We start from the raw sequence: 20,134 nt of genomic DNA on the forward strand, positions 1-20,134 counted from the left end.
ATAGACTGTTTCAACCTCTTGCTATTAGTTAATGTTTTACGTATTTGTCTGTGTTCGTTTGACATAAAAGCCTAGAATCAATAGCCCAGCTATTTGCTAGAGAACACATTGCTGTTTACTTATAAAACTCTAGCTTTTTTCTCTCCTTACTTGGGCTTCCCAGGAATGCTTGCTTTTTTTTTTTTTTTTTTTTTTTTCTTCACATTTCATATTTGCAGTATTTGGAGCTAGATCTCTGAAAAACAAAACAACACCTTTCTGAACTACCTGCATCTTTTTAGTCTCATCAAAATTTGCCTTTCTCACTCGTTTGCTGGACCAGACATCCCAGCTGCCTCCTAAAGTAGATGCCAAGTTGCTGTGTAGTCAGCTTATTTGTCTTTCAGTAATGACGTCAGTTTGTCCATCATTGTACCAGACAGAACTTGTGTGTTCTTGGTCTCCTTGAGTGAGCTAATTCTTTTCCAGCAGTACTCAATGAAGGTTTTTCTATACAGCGTGACACAAAGTGATGATGAACTCAACAGAAGTTCACTGAAAACTTTGGAGCTCCAGTGCTCGTTCTCTGACTTCTGTTTTATTTTTCCAGTTATGCCTTATAGTTAATATAGCACTCAATGGCTTCAGGTTTGTTAATTATACAAATTCAGATCCATCTGCAGGGATCTGTGTCAGGGTCAAGTTCTCTGTCAAATGGTGGAAGCCTAAATTGTTCCTGAAAGCCATGGCTTTGGAAGCTTGTATTTTATATGGGATGGCTATGTAAATTGACATGAGTGTATGAACTTTGAGGTAATAAGTAGCAAAATTTTAAATTAGGAGAACTTTCAATTCAACAGAAACCAAACTCTGATATCACCTTTACTATTCCTCTCCATTGTTTCCAGCTGCAAAAGCATAGTAATCCCTTGCGTGTATATAAAATGGACTTCTCTGTGTTCAGGTAACTGTAAAGTTTATTCATCTGTATCAATTTTATTTACGTCTTGTCAGTACACAAAAATAGATTTTGTAAAGCTCCGGGTGGCAAGCCTTCCAGCAAAGTTGTCTTCTGATCTCGTAGGATCTGCTACTTTGACCTTGCTGGTCCAGATGGGACCCCCTCTGTCCTTGAGAGAAAAACGACAATGTCTGCTACTTCATCCCCTGCTGTTTAATGCTTTGAGCTGATACCTGCATCAGCTTGCCTCGTTTTGGTTTTTGTGTTCTAGCAATTTGTGCCAGAGGTTTGGAAGACATTCAGTTCCAAAGTTTTAAGTTGCCTTTTTGGTTTATGCCACACAGGTAATACTCAAAATTGATCCTGCTTGGACATCAAAGCACTTTGCCTAGTAGGGGCCCAGCTTCTCGAGCCACCTGAGCCACCACCCTGAGCTACTTCTGAGTGCCTCTGTCATCCCTTTGTAGCGAGGACACCTTTTTACACAGTGAGTTGGAGTTCAAAGCAGGCTGCAGCCAGACGCAGGTACTCTGCTCTTAGCCACAGGAACAGCGCGTACAAAGCGCACACGTCTCTGCAGCCAGCTTCTGTGAGACTCCAGCAAAAACAATTCTATTATAGCCTCATGTGTGTTGGTACTGAGCGTTTCCCCGGAGGGGTCTATTTAGTTCGACTAATTTGCATAATTAGAAGTAATTTACTTGTCCTGGGTGTTGTGGCCTAAGCTGTACTTTTGGAGTACCTTGATGTTTTGCAAAGAATGTGTCAAGTCTTCAATGCCCCTGAGAACCGCGTGGGGCGGTTCTTTAGAACTACGGAGGGCGCTGGTTCCTGAATGTGAATTTCATGATTTTGTTTTTTTTTTTTTTTCTTAAAATTTGATGGTTTTTCCTTAAGTTAGCTTCACTACAGTAACGGATGTATCTTTGCTCTAAAGCAGCTGCCTGTCAGTATCTCTTCAGCAAAACCAGGTGCATGTGGTGACAACCCTTTAGCTCGACGACCCGCTCAGGCAGCAATTCGTAAGCCCGCCCCACTTTTCGTGGTCCCAGCTCCGTAAACCCCCAAATTCACCCCAGCGCCCCGCCGGGGGCGTGCGCGGGGGCGTGCGCGGGGCCGATCACGCCGCCGCCACCGCCTCCCTGCGCCGCAGCCAATAGGCGGCCGGGGCGCTGCCGCGAGCGGCCAATCGGCGGCGCGCTGCCGGCGGCAGCCCCGCCCCCGGGGCGTGCGGGCGGGGAGCCGGCCGGCGGCGCGGCGGCGGGGCGCTTATAGCGGGCGGGCCGGCGGCGGGCGGCGGCGCCATCGGCAGCATGGAGGGCGGGCGGCAGGTGGCCAACTTCGGGGCCGGGCCGGCCAAGCTGCCGCGATCCGTGAGTGGGGACGGGACGGGACGGGACGGGGCAGCCGCCGTGGCGGGGCAGGTGGCGTTGCCTGAACGCCGCTTTTCACCTTTTTTTTTTTTTTTTTTCCCCCTTTCTATCCTTTTTTTTTTTTTTTTTCCACTTTTCCCCCTTTTTCCTTCCCCTTCCCTTTTTCTCCTTCTTCTCCCTTTTTTTCTTCCTTTTTTTTTTTTTTTTTTTTTTCCTTTTTCCTCTCAGTCCCATCACGCCACGTTCCTTTATCACAAGCTCTATCAGTTTTGGGGACGCCTCGCGTGAGGTGCCCGCCGGCTGATAACTCACGTAGCCGCTCCGTGTCTTGTCTTCGTCTGCGAAAGCGATAATACCAGAGCGCAGCCTAGCCTCATCTCCCCGGGGTGTTGCATCAGCACCATGGGCTATCCAGCTGCATGCGGGGAGGGGGCGGTTTGTGCTGAGTGCCCGTGCGGGTTGTGCGTCTGACTGTCAGCGTAGGAGCCGTGGGACACTTGCTGCTCCTTTCTTCTTCATTTCTTAGTGATTTCTGTAAAGGGGCTTTTTTTTTTTTTTTTCCCCCTGCTTCTCCCTCATAAGCGTCCCTTACGGATCGTGCTACAAAGACACTTGTTGCCCTGCATTGCTGAGCAGAAATGAGCTCTCCCTCGGTGCTGCACCATCAGCCTCTCCCAGAGGATCCCGAGAGCTGCTTTTACTGTTGGAGGACTAAAACAGCTGAACTCCATGTTATTAGTCTCTCTGGCCCTTTTGAAAATGCAGTAGCCTTGAACCTTGGCTGTTTCACTTTGTTTGGCTCTGAGATGATGCTGCGTATGAGATGCTCAGACTCACTGAAGCAAGAAGGTGGACAGAGCTCTTCATGGATATTACAAGACATAAGTAGCTATTGTAAGGCATGTGCAGGTTGTCAGATGATGTTACTAATAGAATTTGATTTTATCGAGCTGTTAAAAAGACCTCTCTAACAGTCTGCATGTTCCTTTTGACTTTTTCCTCCCCCCTCCTTTTTTTTTTTTGTTTTGCCATGAATGTGTTTGCACATGAAATGCACTTGTTAAAATTTCATGGTCTCAAAGATAAAAAAAGCAGCACAGCTGTTCATGGTTGAGCTACTGTCGACCAGCTGTTAGAGTTGACAAGTCCCACACAGACCCTGTCAGCAAGGTAGCTTGCTTGCTTCTGCAACTACGCAAAGCATGTGGTTTCTTGGCAGATCATACAATGCATGCGTACAGCCTTTGTTTTGGAGGCTTTTCCACTGGACTCCATCTTCTACTCCTTTTAGTAGGGGCTAAGAAAGTTCTGTTTCTAATAGGGGCATTCACTGAAATCAGAAGAAACAAAACTGATGGGTAGAATCTAATTCTGCTTGGTTGATGTGTGAGAGCTGCAGGGGAAGAAAGAAACATGAAAGGCTGAAGAAACAGATCGTCTTGCCAAGGCTCCTAGGCACAACCTGTCTATTTTAGTTAACCCAGAACTATGTTTCATTCTTTTCTTCCAGTAACAGAGAAGACATCTTCAGACAGTGAGGGACTTCATTCTATGAAATCAGGCCTCGTACTATTGTGTCAGCATGAGGCATCCTCATGCTCTCATTAGACGTTTTCCTTAATACCTCACTTTGCCTATTTGTACCAGTCAAGTGAAATAACATGGGAGAAAAATAAGATCCTTGAGTAGTAAAAGCACATGTGCAAATATTAAGCCTTCTGTAAGAGATAGGGAGTTCGATCCAACTCTTAAAAGTCATTCTGAAGTAATCTGGAAAAGCAGTTATTGAAATAACAACTTGAAATGCAGAGTTTCCACAAAAAGCATGGGTTTAAATTATTATTATTATTTATTTTTTTTTAGACAAGCCTTCAGATACTAGATACAATTAAATTATATAATATCTATTCTGTTAATTTAACTTGAGAAGTGTCAGGTTATTACGTTATGGAGCAGTTGGTATGCGTATGATGCATCAAAGATTTCAGATAGTGGATAATTCCCTTAATTTATTTGTGGATTTTTTTGTTTATTTGTTTTGTTAGGTACTGCTGGCAGCACAGAAAGAACTGGTGGACTACAAAGGCCTTGGCATTAGTGTTCTCGGTAAGACTTTAAAAATTCTGTATGTCTTTCAAAGTGTAGATGCTTAACTAAACTTCTCAATAATAGCTTTTGATCTCGATATTTCTGCTGAATACCTCTTTTTATTTTGCAATACCTTATTTCTGGTAACATATATCCAGAGAATATTTGACTGCTCTTTTCTTTGCTTACCATTCATCCAGAGTATCATAAAATGATACACAGACAGCTGTTTAGTAATCCAACACAAAGGAATAGAGACAAAAGTAACTAATCATAAGTAAAACATTAGTGCTTTTGGATCTTTAGGGAGTTGCTTGGTTTTTTGTTTACATGAAATAACATGAAATTTGTTTACATGGGTCTACACATACTACACACTTATATGCATATGTTTATATGTATCTAGGTACAGTATTTTGCATACTGTGTGGCAACACTTCAGATGTATTTGATGTTAAGCATCCTTCCCATTAGTAAGTCAATGCAGTCCTACCATAAGGAGGAGTTGTATTATATGCAATTTACATAACTGACTCATTTTTCATCCCCAGTTGCGGAAAAAAATATGCACAAACATGCCCAGCATTTTACTAGCCCTGTGAAACTGTTTTGTTGCTAAAAGTAGAACATGCAGCAGTCTCTGCAGCATGGGGATTCATGTTTAAATTGTTCACTCTTTCAAAGGGAAGAAAGACTATGGTTTAATAAAATAAATTAATATTCAGTAGTCTTAACTTCTAATTAGGATTACTGCATAATGAAGCTGTTTTAAAGTAAAAGAACAAAACATTCCCCCCTGTGCTGCTGAAGCAAGTACAGAGTAAAGTAATAACAAAGAACATTTTTAGAGTAAGGAAACTTGCACCTTTCTAGGGAATATTTTTCTTCACTTAGATACACCCCTTGTTTGTTCCTGGGGGTAGTAGGGTCATGTGAGTGACAAATGTGGATTGACTGTATTTGCATGGATCTGGACAAGACAGGAGCTGTAAGGCTGGGTATTTAGGAAGGCTCAACAGAACTAGGAGTTGGACCTGGAAATGGGAGCCTTTGGGTATTTGGGGTCTGAGAGTGTAAAATCTTTAAAGCTTAACACAACTTTTAAAATTGCATTCATTTATTAGCATTTTGTTTCACGCTTTTTTTTTTTTTTTTTTTTCCCACCACAGAAATGAGCCATCGAACTGCAGATTTCACAAAAATTTTAAATACAGCTGAAAATCTCTTGCGTGAATTGCTGTAAGTGAATTATTTCCTTTTTATTTTTAGTTTGGTTATTATTAGTGCAACTATAACATGTAGAGAACTGTCCTTGAAAGCACTTTTTATGTTTAGATACTACATGTAATATTGGAGAGGACATTGGTCTTCCTTTGTCTGATGCTGATTTATTTGAATGTAGCAAAGGGTTTTTATTAGGTTAAGATCCTTTTCACATGACTGCTATAAGCTGACTCAGTAACTTAATTTGTTTCATCTTCATGGAATTCATGTAGTGCAGCAACTTTCTTAAGAAGTAATTGGAAATAGCAGAAAACTGTTCTGATTGTATAGAAGTGTTCTATGCACTCATTACTTAACTGATTGTATTAACAGATGTATGGATGTGTTTTAGGATGACTGGTATGGGGCTGTTTTCGTATGTGTAATGTGACACATTTAAAAAACTTTAAAATATAAGTATTTATATCATGTATTAAAATTAATGCATGAATTAATGTATAGTTCTCATAGTAGTTTAAAATCATGGCTCTTTTATATGAAGGCTTGACTCTTAGTCAAAACTATAATTATTGACAGCAGAGCTTTCATAAGTAATTTGAACAACTAATTTTTGTAATGGTATAAATCGCTCCTCGTGGCACTTGCTCCGCATGTATAACTTACTATGCAGTTGCACTTGCAAAATTTTAAGGCTCTCAAAGCTGAATTCTGCTTCAAGAACTTTGGTGTGAAACTAGCTCAGAATTCAGAAAGCTAGCAACAGACAGTATTTCAACTGAGCTAATTCTGCTGGAATGATGTTCAAGTTTGTGTGTACTATGATAGAAGAGCTACACAAGTATTTATTTGTAGCTGTCTGAGACAAAGCTTGCTTGTTTCTAGAAAACTTATCTATTCAATATATAGCACTGTTCCTTGAGTTAATAGTCAATGTCAGTGCAGATGGAAGTTAACAGCATTTAGATTAACCTCTCCAAAAGGTGTCTTCTGAATTCTTCTTCTGTATTGTTGCAGTCAGATGGCAGTATTTTTCCTCTGTATGGATAGTCAGATGTATAGTAGCAAGGAGTATGCATCCTTTGTCTTTGGGAAATAAAATAAATGTTATGTTTCTTGCATGCAGAAATATACCAGAAAACTACAAAGTTATTTTCCTCCAAGGAGGTGGATCTGGTCAGTTCAGTGCAGTCCCACTTAACCTTATTGGCTTAAAGGAGGGAAGACATGCGGATTATGTGGTTACTGGAGCTTGGTCAGCAAAAGCAGCTAAGGAAGCAGAGAAGTATGCCAAAGTGAATATTGTTCATCCGAAGCTATCAACCTACACAAGTAAGTTGATGATTATATCCATCCACGTGAATGCTTACCTTTCTGAATTGATCTAAAAACTGGCCTGTCTCAGCTATGGAGTTATTGAATGTTAACAAGTTAAACAGTTGACTGAACAACACTCAGAAAAAACTGTCTGCCACATGTTCATGACTGGAAGACCTGTTAGATAGCTTAATGGTCTCCAGGAGAGAAGAATTTTGAAGCTAAGTTGAGCAGAACCCAGAACGTGAGTGGTAAGAAGGAAATATGTATTGATAAGGAAATTACATGGGCTTTTTTTAGTTATGTTTTAACTCAGTGTTTAAGCTATTTGCAAAGATATTGTTTATGTTGTTCAGTTTCAGATACATTTGATAATGAGATTACTCTGAAATTTAGAACCATGTCTGGGTTCTTTAGCTTGTTGGCCCTGGAGATGGGTGATACGCGTTCAGTTACAGTTTTCCAAGAGTTTGCAAAACTCATCTCCTGATCGTATGTCATAACAGATGGTTGGCTCTGGAACAGGAGATGCATATCCAACTCCTTCTCTTGAAGCTTGTTACTGGACACGACATAATTTGAAAGACCACTGTTTAGGAGAAAGAGAAAGGTTAACTGTAACTGAGGTGTTGGGGTATTTTTGTGAGAAAACCTGTTTCAAGGACACTTTATATGTATACTCTAAGTAGTGACTGGTTATGAATAAATAATTCTTGGAGCAGGGATACTTGAGTTCTGGTTTCTACTTCTGCTAGTTTGTACTCATTTTTCTTCCTTATGGTCCAGGTTATAGCATTTGAACTGGGAAGAGTGGCAACTGGAAAGGCAAAGAATATCTTCCAAATGAATTAGTGCCCAAATTGCAATTTATTGTATTAACCTGGAAGATGAGCTTGTATCATCGGAGGCACAGGAACTCGTTGCACCTACAGCTTCCCATTACTGGTGGTTGTATTGACCATTTGGCAGCTATAAGTAAGGGGAGAGTAAATAATAGCAGAGGCAATAGCAGCATTTCTCCTAATGTTTTGGAAGTGTGGAGAAGGGAGGAACAACCATTTGTTTTATGCAAAACCTGTGCTGTGCTGTCAGGGCATGCCTGTAAATTGCTTGTTGACAGATTCAAATCTTCGTTTTATAAATCCCTTTCAGGGCTTAAATAGGAGTTAGGTAACCATATGTTCAGCTTGGACCAGACTGAAAATGCTTCTGGGGATGCATAGAAACAGTTTTAGACAACATTACCAGTGAGAATTTGAATGCTGCAGTTGTTCCAAAGGCAAGTAGAGGACTCTCAGATCCAGAATCTGAGATTCAATTTTAGACCTCTAGGGCTGTGGTTTCTCATCTGTGATTGCAAACCTGATGAAAATTCCTTGAGGAGAAAGGACTGAAAATCAGATGGGTGCCTGCAAGCCTAATGATGGCTTACTACAAAACTTTGGGAATGTATGAGTGTATTTACTTTGCAGGTACACTGTATCTTTGTGTTAATAAGATAATTTTTACTTTATGCTGCAAACTCATTCCAGGTCTGCACTGCAAAGTCCAGTGTTAAAATAAAATAGCATGCCAGGAAAATTACATGTCTTTTGTGACCTTTGGTTTTCATTTTGTCTCGCTTAGACATTCCAGACCCAAGCACTTGGAATCTCAATCCAGATGCATCTTATGTCTATTACTGTGCTAATGAAACAGTTCATGGTGTGGAGTTTGACTTTGTACCCGATGTCAAAGGTGCAGTTTTGGTTTGTGATATGTCATCAAATTTCCTGTCAAGACCTGTGGATGTTTCCAAGGTACTGTAGTTTGAGGGGGGAAGAAAAGGGGGATAATGGGAGGGGGAGAGTCTTAATAAATTCATTTGTTTTTCCCTGATCTGCTTCTCTTTGAATGGGTGGGTTATATAATCCCTCTTCTGAAATACCTGATAGGTTGAAAATACTGCTATCTCTTAACTTCTTTTCAGTAAATTTGCTTGGAGTAGGGTGAAATAGGACAGGTTGCTTTGAAAATTATTCTTGACTAAACATTTGTAACATTTTGTAAACATGAAGTAAACATTTAGCAAATTATTGGAAAGCTTGTTAAATGTGGTCTTTGTCAGTTGAATGAAGATACATGGTTCTGACATATGAGATCACAATTATAGCTGTAAGTGGGTTTTGAAATTAGAACTTCTAGCCTATCTTTGACCCTGACTTGCTCATTTTTGACACATTCTCCAAGCTGTTCCATTGTTAAGTTGTACACTTTTGTATGAAGTTGTACACTTTTTTTATAAAGATATGTATAAAGTATGTTATTCAGTTATAAGATCACCTAGTGATCTCATTAGTTCAATTCCTTCTTTTCGTCTTTCTGTTAGTTTGGTGTGATTTTTGCTGGTGCTCAGAAGAATGTTGGCTGTGCTGGAGTTACTGTTGTAATAGTACGTGAGGACTTGCTGGGATTTGCACTGAAGGAATGCCCGGTAGTACTGGATTACAAAACACAAGCAGCGAATGGCTCTTTGTATAACACTCCACCATGCTACAGGTAACTTACCCTGCTTTTTAATATCCATTATTCAGAAAGCTACTGCACTGCCATCTGCTGTGCTTGTCAAAAAAAAGTTTCAGAAGTGGGTACTACTTGCCTTCATGCAACTGATACGTTGGAGTGTTTCACATGATTCCTGTGAAAACATCTGAATTAATTGTAGTAGGCTTTGTTGCCCTGTGGAATTGGCCATAAGGAATATAATATTTTTAGAAGTAAGTATTATGTCTCGTAATTCCATTGTAGAAGTTTCAGTATCTAGTTCTCAGACTTAAATGAATCCACCTTTAGTCGAGTACAGTGCTGATGATTCTATCATTGCAAATAGATAACTTAGCATTTTAACCTTGTTGCTTGAATGCTCATAACAGATTTAATTTCTTCCTGAGAGACTGCTCTCAGCACTTGAACCTCAATATCCTTCTCTACTTTCTTTGCTAGAAAATAATAAACGACATTATTATTATTAAAGGTTCTAATGTTTTAAAAACACAATCATGTAATATTTTATATTTTTTGAGTATTTCTTGCTCTAGATACATCACTCACTACAGTGGATTTTGAAATGAAACTAGAGAAGACAAGTTTTTTTTAAAAAGGTGTTTTACTCATTGCTTTACCTTGTTGTCTGCTAAAACTTTCCATATTTCTTCAGATACCACACCGGTTCTTGACTTGGCATTCAGAAATAAAATGGGTCAAGCTATCTTGACTGCTAGCAGTTAAGATCACAAAATTGACATGTACCTGATGATTTCATGTATGCATGAAGCAAAACAGACTGCAGCTTGGTTTTTTAAAAGATTAGGGTAGTCAGATAGTCAATAGCTAGTCAAATGATGTTTTGTTACTGGAATGTTTAGGCATTGAGCCATTGGTTTCTACTGCTTCTTAATAAGGCTGTTCTAAACTATTTAATTTAATGAGTTTTTTAGAGTATTTTTATACCAATGCAATGCCTGCTAAAACAGTTATTTGAAAAAAAGAATAAAATCTTAAACCAAATATCACCTTTTCCCAGATTTTTTTTTTTTTGCAATATTTTAAAAATAATTGGTTTTACTGTCAAAGATAGAATTTCCTGTTGATTAGAGACAATGTAATTGCATACTGGAGATATTTAAGCTCATCTCTTTGAACCTTTCTCATACAGGCCAGAATTTGCAAAGGTAAGATGCCTAATGTTGTCCAGCAGATGTCAAATGCACTGTGTCAGCATGAAATGAAATGATACCTGCACATAGGATAAACCTTAATAATTCACTTACTTAAATGCAGTAGAATTTTAAGTGGTACTTACTGTATTTCCGAATCTGCTGATTCGCACTATGGTGTGTATTATTGCAAAGGCATAGACACAGTTATCTTAATTTATCAAAAACAACAACAACAACAACAACAAACAAACAAACAAAAACAAAAACAAAAAACAAACAAACAAACAAACAAAAAAAAAAACACAAAAAACACCCACACAAAAAAAAAACAGTAAATTCTGTGCCCATATAGTCATTTCAGACTTTGATGCACAACTGGAGTTCTCCAAAGGAGCATGAACACTATAAAGTATTGCTGTAATGAGGTGCTCTTGCAGCCATTCAGAGACTGCCCTACTGGCTGAATACACCCAATATCATTAAGGCTTATATTTAAGAGAGGAATTAACCTTGGTGTTACCAGATGTTTGTCTTCCTGCATGTAGGTTTGTTACATGGGCAGTGTGCATGCTTTTTTTTTCTTTTTACAGTGATTGATAAAGCCTCTATTTCATGACTGATTATTTTCCTGACTGCCAAGTCACACACACTGTTTTGGACGCTCTGTACTTGCACATGCCAGGTTTTAAATCCAGCCATTCATGTCTTCCAAGTACAAAGCTATTTTCATAAAAAAAAAAAAAAAAAAAAAAAAAAAAAAAAAAAACACCACAGAGTTCTACTTAATCTCAGCCCTGGAACGCCGATGCTTCTCTGGTTTGAAAAACAAAACAAAAATTAAATTCTGCAGTTTAATTTTATTTTAACCACTGTAAGTAATGTCTAAAAAGAAATTGCTGCTTTAGCTGTAACCCAGTATGTTAGGAACTTTAATAGGATAGTGGGAAACCAAGGAAACTGAAAATAAAGGTTGTTCTAACAATTTTCTTTCTAATCACTGCCTTGCCAGATTTCACTCTGTGCTACAGACCCACAGTGGAGTGTACTCCAGAATTCAAAATGTAACAGACTGAGTTGTTGGCAGGGTGCACGTCTGTTTGGCTTGGTTCTAAATGCCTGTTCCAGTTTTTGTAAGGAACTGGCAAAGCTTCTTGACTTTTTTCTCTCCTCTTTTCCTTGCACTCTCTAATGGTTTGCTGGCAAACAGGCAGGAAATACTAACAGAATTTGTAAAAGCTACTTCAGCAGGGTGTTAAATTAAATTAAGGTGATGCTAATGGCTTTAACCTCTTGGTGTTAGAGAGCTTGACTTTTTGACCTTAATCTACTTTGCTAAAATTAACAATGAATTTGCTATAAAAATCTAATTTTCAAGCTACAAGGGTTTATTTTGCATTTAAAGTTGCTCCAAAACCATTATTTTTTACTGACATGGGAGACAGATGAAAGGTTTCAGCTGGCTGGATTGCTTTTGTGGATGACTCCAGGGCTGACTTCTTAAAACCTTACTTGTCTAAGAAGTTTCACTTGAGGAAATGAGAGCAGGAGATGAATGTGGCCTTGTATAGTTGTCAAGGGTGTAGGCTGTACTTCACTTAAATCCTTCGCACTGCAGTTGTTGGCAGTCTGCTGTCATAAATGTGGCAGGATTGTCCTCTCAAATCTGTAAGGTGCTTTCTATCTATAACACACAGTCTGTAACCTCACTTCTTCTGAAGTCTTTCTGAAGTCTTAAAAGATTTGTGACTGGCATCCCTGGAGAAATTAAAAAAAAAAAAAAAAAAAAAAAAAAAGAAAAAACAACCTCCTGCTAGATTGATGTTAAGGGAAACTTGTAGGGTAACACTTTCCGAGTACTCCCTTGGAATCTGTAATGAAGGGATTAATAAAAACAAACCTGTTGGAAATGTGCCTTAAAAACTTGTGAACAGTTCATTATGCAAAGTGTTGTAGTCGTGGGAAATGCCTGAACTTGAACAGGCTGAGTTTTGTAGCAAAAGCACAAAGGCAAAAGGCCTTGGGGATTTTTTTTATGTTGCAGTGAGTAACTGACATTGAAATACTTGGTCCCTAGACATGTGATTTCAGTATGCTTCCAGGTCTCTGTTTAAAGTTGAATGGTAATGAATAATTAAATGTAATACATTCATTGTTTGTTTCACCAAACATCACTGTTCATGAAGGAAAAAGATCTTTTCAGACAGAAATGGGATTACAGGTTTTATTCTTAATGTTTGTGAACGTGATTAGATTTCTGGCATTATTAGTGAACATACGTTTGAGATTCACCCCCTACATCATTTCTGGAGCAGCTTTGCAGGCTTTATACCACCAACTTTAGTGCTAACTCCAGACTGAGAGGCAGTTGTGGGATAAATATACTGGTGGTTCGTGAAAAATGTCTGGGATATCCTTGGGAGCTCTGCAGGGCTAAGGGAAACCAGCAGGACTTGTACTTCTGTTGTTCAAAGCGTTAGGTCTGGTACAACAGATTTGTGTAGCATTTGAATTTCAGGATACTTCATCTGGGTCCAAATAAAGCATTTCTGCTTAGAAATGTCATATTTTTGAATGTACTTCAGACCGAGTTGTTAATCATCTTAACAAGCAACTTAAAATCAAACATAACATTATACTGCTGAAACATTTTGTGGACTGTTAAAGAGTGCCGTGGTTTTTTTTGTTGTTGTTGTTTGTTTTGTTTTTAAGTCTAACTAAAACTTTTTCTTTCGTTGCAGTATCTACATCATGGGGCTGGTACTGGAATGGATAAAGAATAATGGTGGAGCTGCAGCCATGGATAAACTTAGTTTAATCAAATCACGAATGATTTATGATATCATAGACAAATCTAATGGATTCTATGTGTAAGTTGCTGTATTTGCTTTCAACATTTGTACATATTAATATATGTACAAACATATTAATAACTTTGAGTCTATATGCAGCATACTTTTAAAAGTATGGAAACTGAAATGTAAATACTTCTTCAATATGAAGAAATTTAGAGGAATCATGAAATTCTAGAGGGACTATTTGTGCAGAGCATTCACTTGATAACTATCCAAGGATGAGTTTCAGTCTGATAGAACATTATTTCCAGTTATCTGCACAGATGATAAGTTGAGAAACACTTACAAAATGTGAGAGCCTAGGAGAAGCCTGTACTAAAAGCAGGTTGTAACACCTCCTACTTAGTATGCTTACTGAATCTCTTCGAGGAAATATAGGCCAAAAAAAGAGATGTGGCTTGTAAAAAGTTACTCAGAGGAATTCCACATCATATCCTTTCTTACCATCTCTTCAATAGTCAAAGCTTTGCTTTTTCTCTGTCGATCAGAGCATCTTTATCTGTTAATTGCGCTAAATTATGAAACAATTCCTGAGATAGCAGGGGGAAGATCAAACCTAGCTGTATTCAAAACATAATCTGTACATAAAGAATGTTTTAGTTTCAGATATTTCTGATGTTTCTTCAAAGCAGATTTAACCCTCTGATTTTTACATATGGTTGTATATATTTTGCTTACAGGACCCAAAGTATCTGTAGCTAAAAGCTGATGTTGTGATAGGGAATAATTAGTTTAATGCGCACCAAGTTTAAAAACTAGTAGATGACTGAGACTACAAAATGTTTTCCTTTCCCTTCAGAATAAAGTCAAAAGATTTGGGATCTGATTAATTTTAGAGTCAAAGTTTGGATAGGGAAATTAAATTTGGATTTTAAATCTGAATTGGCTGCAACCTTAATCGGCAAGGAGCTAGTTTCATTATAATATTCAATGTGTTCTGCTTATCCATTTAGTTAATGAGAACAGCTTTGCCTTTGGCATTGTAATGATCAGGATTGTGATCCTGCTCTATTGAAATCCTGAGGGCTTTTCCATAAACCTCAATGGGCAAATCAAGCCTCGAGAAAACATTTTATGGCAAATAAGAAATCCTTGTTTTTGGCAAGTGGTTCTGTAAAGCTGAGTGGGGAAATGCAATGCAAATAGGATGGTAAACAGGCAATTGAGAAAACAAAGCAAACTTCACTAACTGATCTGTATGCATCTTACTAAGCAATGCAGTTTAAGTTGTTTTAGTCATCAATACAATTAAAAAAATCCAGTCTTATCTGAAGCTGCCTTCCCAGCTGTAATGTACCTCCTAATCCGGGGCATGCTTCACTGGGTAATCAGTGTCACAAGCCTTTGGCTGGATGGAGACTTCTTCTGTGAAGCTCTGTGTGCCATAGGCAGTTTGTTGCTTTCTAAAGTCTGTGCACTAACAACATGCACTGAGTTATGTTGGATTGCCTAATGCTTCTTTAAGGAGAACCAGTTACTATAGCATAGCTACAGTTCTTCAAATGTGAGAGCACTTACAAGCATAGGCCTTTTCAAAGAGTGTTTTCCTGGTTATGGCTGAAGTAGAAAATTTGCAAATGTAGATATTATGTTCAATTTCTTCTTCATCATGAAAATATCAGTAGAAAGGAGCTAGGGGAGAACTCAAACAAAAAACGATTCCTGCCACAAACAAATAAAACCCTCAACCATCCTTTGTGAAATAGAATAATAATAGAGTTCACATGCTGGTTTTTGGAAAAAAACTAATTCCTAACAAATCCCTGCAAGAATTTACATCACACCCTTGGGGGGAGATATGAAGGCTTCATGTTTCCTTTGTAACCAGAAGCACTAAGGAAAAATATTTAAATGCTTCCCTGCCAACCTCCCACCCCAGCCCTATTCTTGCTTTCACAAAGTAATTGAATAGAAATTATGCTTTCAATAGATCTTAAATTTTCTAGTTTGGGCAAACAGGAATTTTAAGGAAATAGAGCTGTGATGCTTGTCCTAGATGTTGTGGCCATGCATGTAATTCAAGATTATTTTTTTTCTAGACATCTCTTTTCTCCCTGAGATATGTTCCTGATTCTTAATAATACTTTAAGACTGGTGTAGAGTGGGGGCTGAAACCACTAACAAAAGTCCCTAATGTTAATGGAAATTTACTACGTTTTTGTATTTGCTTTACTCTTGTTTAGCTTGGTCAAGCTCAATTGTCAGTCTTTGAAGGTGGAGAAAAGAAAATGTTTGAGCTTTAGTCAAAGTTCACTGTAACTAATCTCAGCTATCCTAGGGAATGCAACTGAGACTGTCTTGAATGAGGTTGCGAGTTTTAGTTTATTTACTTTTCTTAGCTTGTTCCATTCACTGGCCTTCTGCACGTTCATTAGGGGCAATTTTAGGTATGTCAGGGTTAATTAGACTTCCACTTACTATTACTCTAATTATACTTGATTGAAAAAGTCAGGTTGCTTTCTTTCACAGAAATTAACAGTCACTTTCATTATGGAATGGTGGCTTTGATGCTCAGCAGGTAAAAATATTTGCTTTCTGAAGTTACGTATAGCTGAAAATGTAAATTTAGCAAAAACCAGGTTAACCATTACATTTTGCAACTTCTCCAGATGTCCAGTGGAGAAGAAGAACCGAAGCAGAATGAATGTCCCCTTTCGCATTGGCAATATCAAGGGTGATGAAGCCCTGGAAAAGAAGTTCCTTGAGAAAGCTGTGGAACTTAACATGTTATCCCTGAAAGGACATAGGTAAGTACTAGACTGAGACAAATCCCTTTGCTATGCAGAATTAAATGTTATTACAGTGATAAAGCAGGAGGTATTGTGTATTGACTTACCAGCTTTCTGCTTACAAGCTGTACCTCATATTGGCTTGAGAGCACTGGGAATAGCGGTCTGGAGACTGTAATCAGAAACTGCTGGTGATTCAACTATGGCTTAGGTGTGATGGGGCTCACTTAATTCTGTCTTCTTCTCCAGTTTGATTAATATGTCTTGTCTCTGTTCAAGTGCCTAAGAAGGTGACACTTGATCAGATTCTGTCATTGTGTAAAGCCTCCATTACATGGTTAATCCCCTGGGCTGCAAGAGTTCTTTCCTATGCTACACTGGTGTTTGTGGGATTTAAAAAGTTAGATTTCTTTTTTTTATATATATTGTAAATCTACAGTGTTGGAACTGTAAGTAGCTAATAAATACTGAGTTTCTGTGGATTGCATGCTTGCGTTGAGTTTAAATGTTGCCTCTCAGTCATGTAAAATGAATACTATTCTGTTGGGGTAGGGATAAACGTAAGTATCTGTGAATGCTATTCACATTTTTTTTTTTTTGGAATATACAAAACCCTTCTATTTTTTTTCTCTGCTTTTCAATTCAGATCTGTGGGAGGAATCCGTGCCTCTTTATATAATGCAGTGACTGTGGAAGATGTTCAGAAGCTTGCAACATTCATGAGAAGCTTCATGGAGATTCATCAGTCATAAATGCTCATGGGTTAGAGCCATGCTGCACATCTATGAAATGAAAGTTAAAGGGTTTGAAAATTACTGTGGTTCTGCACAGCTGTAGCGCACAAGTTATATTTTCTTTTAGTTTCAGTAGCTATTTTAGTTAACAATACGGGATTTAGGCCCAATCTTGCAAGGGTTTGGCAGCTTTGGCTTGTCTCCAAAGGTGGGGATCCCAGACCAATCAAGATTGGAACCAAAATTTGCAAAGCAATATTCTTAACATGTAGTTAGCCATGAGTAACGTAAGATGCTATGAATCTCATTCTGACCTTAGATATACCACTGTGCTACTTAGTTGAAATCAGCCACTCTTTAATTATACATATACCTGGAGTAGGAATTCACACTACAATTTGAAAAAACTCACCTATTACTTGTTTCTAGTTACAATGACTTCTTCAAAGATACCTTGTTCTGAGTGAACTTCTGAAGGCAAGATTTCTCATAAGCTTTCAGTATAGCTTTATAAATGATTTTACTATATGACTGCACAGTAAGTGTTGAACTAATGTTAAGTGTTGTCTAAGGATATCTAGTTGGTTTATCAAATATATCTCAATGGTATACCACTAGTAGTTTTTGGGAGTTAATACCTATTTTCCTAACTTAAGGCCGTTACCTTCAGACCTTTGCTCCCATGCAATAAGTGCTATTATGATAGTCCTGTGTAATACACACTAGTTAAGTCTGTAGCACTGGGCTTCTTCTGGTATTACCATTTATTGGTTGAAAGCTAAGATGCATGAATCTATAATTAAAACAATTTCTGAGACGTTGCTTATTTCTCTATGCATTTTATATTTTGAACTTTTTTTGGTTATTAATTTTATATTCTGTGGAGTGTACATATTTGATGCTCCTACCAAAACCCTGATGTTCTAAGATATTAACCTTGTGCCAAACTGGATTGTTGCATTCCACTCAATGTGGCTTTATCTGCACCAACTTCCTAGTCCAAAATGCACCAAACTTTCTTGTCTGGTGGTGCTTAAATATCTTTCCCCTGTAACTGCTCCAGTGTTTTCTTAGCCTCCTTACTGATCAGTTCTGTCACCTTTTGTATGTTGGGCTCTGCACAAGTACTGTAAGTGAAAGTCTCAACTTCTCTACCTGTTCCTGACACTACATTACACGGTCCAATTTTCTCACTTGGTCCTTGTGGCTTATTCCAGACTTTGATACTCTGGAGTAAGGAAGAAACTGTGGTTATGCAAAGATCTTCAGAAGGTCTTTTATTGTAATACCTTTCATGGGTTACTTTTCCTTCTTCACCTGTGAATTTGTTGCCAATTATTGTATATTGGTACTAGCTTCTTATTATAATTGACATAAAGCTGGTATCACAAGGTTTAGCATTACTGCAACTGGTTTCAGACTGCAAACTTTTTTGATAAAGAATTAAGTCGTTTTTTTTAATGTCAGTACAGTGGTAACAATTTAATGGTAATGATGGACTGCTTCTTTCCTTGTGGAACCTTGTGACAAGTTAGTGGAGCTGCACAAGGGGTGAATTACTTTCCTATTTGAAAAGTCATTATTTTATGACTGCTGTTAGGAGATTTTTTTTTGTCAATTTAATGTAATTCACAGTAATTAAATGAATTGGGTCAAGACAATAAAACTTGTCACAGCATGCTGTGAAGTACCAATGTGTCTGAAGCTTTTGTTTGTCACACCTTCAGGAAGATGAGAGTTTTATGCACAGTATGTGTTAGAATTCTAGGTTCCAGTATCAACATTTCCCTCAATTACTTGCATTTTTTTTTTCTGGATTTTTTTTCTTAGAACTAGCATGGGAAAAAGAAGAGTATTACTGTGAGATAAAGCTTTGAGAATGCTTTTTTTTTCCCCTTGCCATTCATGAAGATTTAATTCAAGATCTATATTAGAGCTATTTAATTCTTTAATTGAAATTATGCTTCCTCACAAATTTTGTATATTTGTTTTCAACAGTAACTGTGGCTCATGCCTCCTTCCAAAAGTTAGTAAATGCCTCAATACTACAAAAGCCTCCTATTCTTCTTAGCGGGCACACTTTCCCTTATGGTGACAAAGCAGCTTGAACTGCTGTATGCAACTGGTTCATGGACCCAACAGGGAACCTCTTTGCTTCTTCTGAATTGTGCCTAACATGTTGTCAATAAAGAATTTTACTTTTACCAAGAAGGGCAAAAAAAAGGTGTAAAAGCAAAATCCAAATTGAAGCTTAGAATTGGACATTAGCAGAGTGATGACTGAGTGAATGTCATGTGAGAGGGATGCAGGAATGTTAGGAACACTGGAACATACTGAATTGATTAGTTGCTTGAGATTTGTTTTAATCTCATTGATGCAACAGTTTTACCCTTTAGAGATTGTTGTCAAGCTGTGTCCCTGAAAGAGCTAATCTCTGGGAATAATCAAGATATTGAGCCATGCTGGATGGAGATGGAGAAATCCTAGTTCTCCTCATCAGATTACCAAGAGGAGTTCAGCAAAGGGCTGCTGAGAGTCCTGGTCTGTTTCTGTTATGTCAACACTTCCAATGCTTATGTCAAGTCAATATTTGCACTGTTTGGAAGTGGGGCTCTTTCTGATGTGATAAATATTCCCAACGCTTTCAGAGGTGTTGACAAAGTAAAATACTGGTCTCATCTGAGTTTGCGCACGTGGAGAAGCTGTTGTAAGACGAATTATGTTCCGTGAACAGTCCTTTCAATTCCTCCGCTAGTGAGCAGTCTATCACAGAATCAAGTCACATCTCCTAGCTTCTGTTTGTGCTTTCACAAAAGGAATTGCTAGCCTTCTCTTCAGTATGTAATACAAAAGTCTGGGCCTAATGAGCGGTGGAAGCTCCTGAGGTTGTACTCTCCCTGTTTCTGCCCTGCATAATGAGGAGTGTTTGAGCCCAGGTGAGAAGAACTGTGTATTGGGAAGGTGCCCTGTTTCAGGGGACTCCTGTCACTTGTGTTTGTGTCTTTCCCCAGAGGAAGAGGATCAAATCAGGGAATACTTAAGCAAACAACATTTGCAAGTCTGTGGGCTCTGATGGGGTGCACCTATGAGTACTGAGGGAGCAGGCAAATGTGGTTGTGAGGCCACTCTCAATCTTCGCTTAGTCATGACAGCTGGGAGTAGTGCCCAAAGACTGGAGGAAA

General features: G+C 38.4%; 1 protein-coding gene across 1 annotated transcript; it reads left to right on the forward strand.

Annotated features, from left to right (window-relative positions):
* Positions 1-2,199: 2,199 nt before the first annotated feature.
* PSAT1 (phosphoserine aminotransferase 1) lies at positions 2,200-16,970 on the forward strand (the record flags this gene model as incomplete). The annotated part of the gene is made up of 9 exons (XM_084304990.1): positions 2,200-2,313; positions 4,359-4,419; positions 5,571-5,640; positions 6,749-6,954; positions 8,566-8,738; positions 9,308-9,477; positions 13,376-13,504; positions 16,099-16,236; positions 16,865-16,970. The coding sequence occupies exons 1-9, from the start codon at positions 2,254-2,256 to the stop codon at positions 16,968-16,970; spliced, it is 1,113 nt and encodes a 370-aa protein (XP_084161116.1). The 5' UTR covers positions 2,200-2,253.
* Between the last annotated feature and the right edge of the window lie 3,164 nt (positions 16,971-20,134).

Source organism: Netta rufina (assembly GCF_964035555.1).
Source record: "Netta rufina genome assembly, chromosome: Z".
In the NCBI taxonomy this organism is placed as follows: domain Eukaryota; kingdom Metazoa; phylum Chordata; class Aves; order Anseriformes; family Anatidae; genus Netta; species Netta rufina.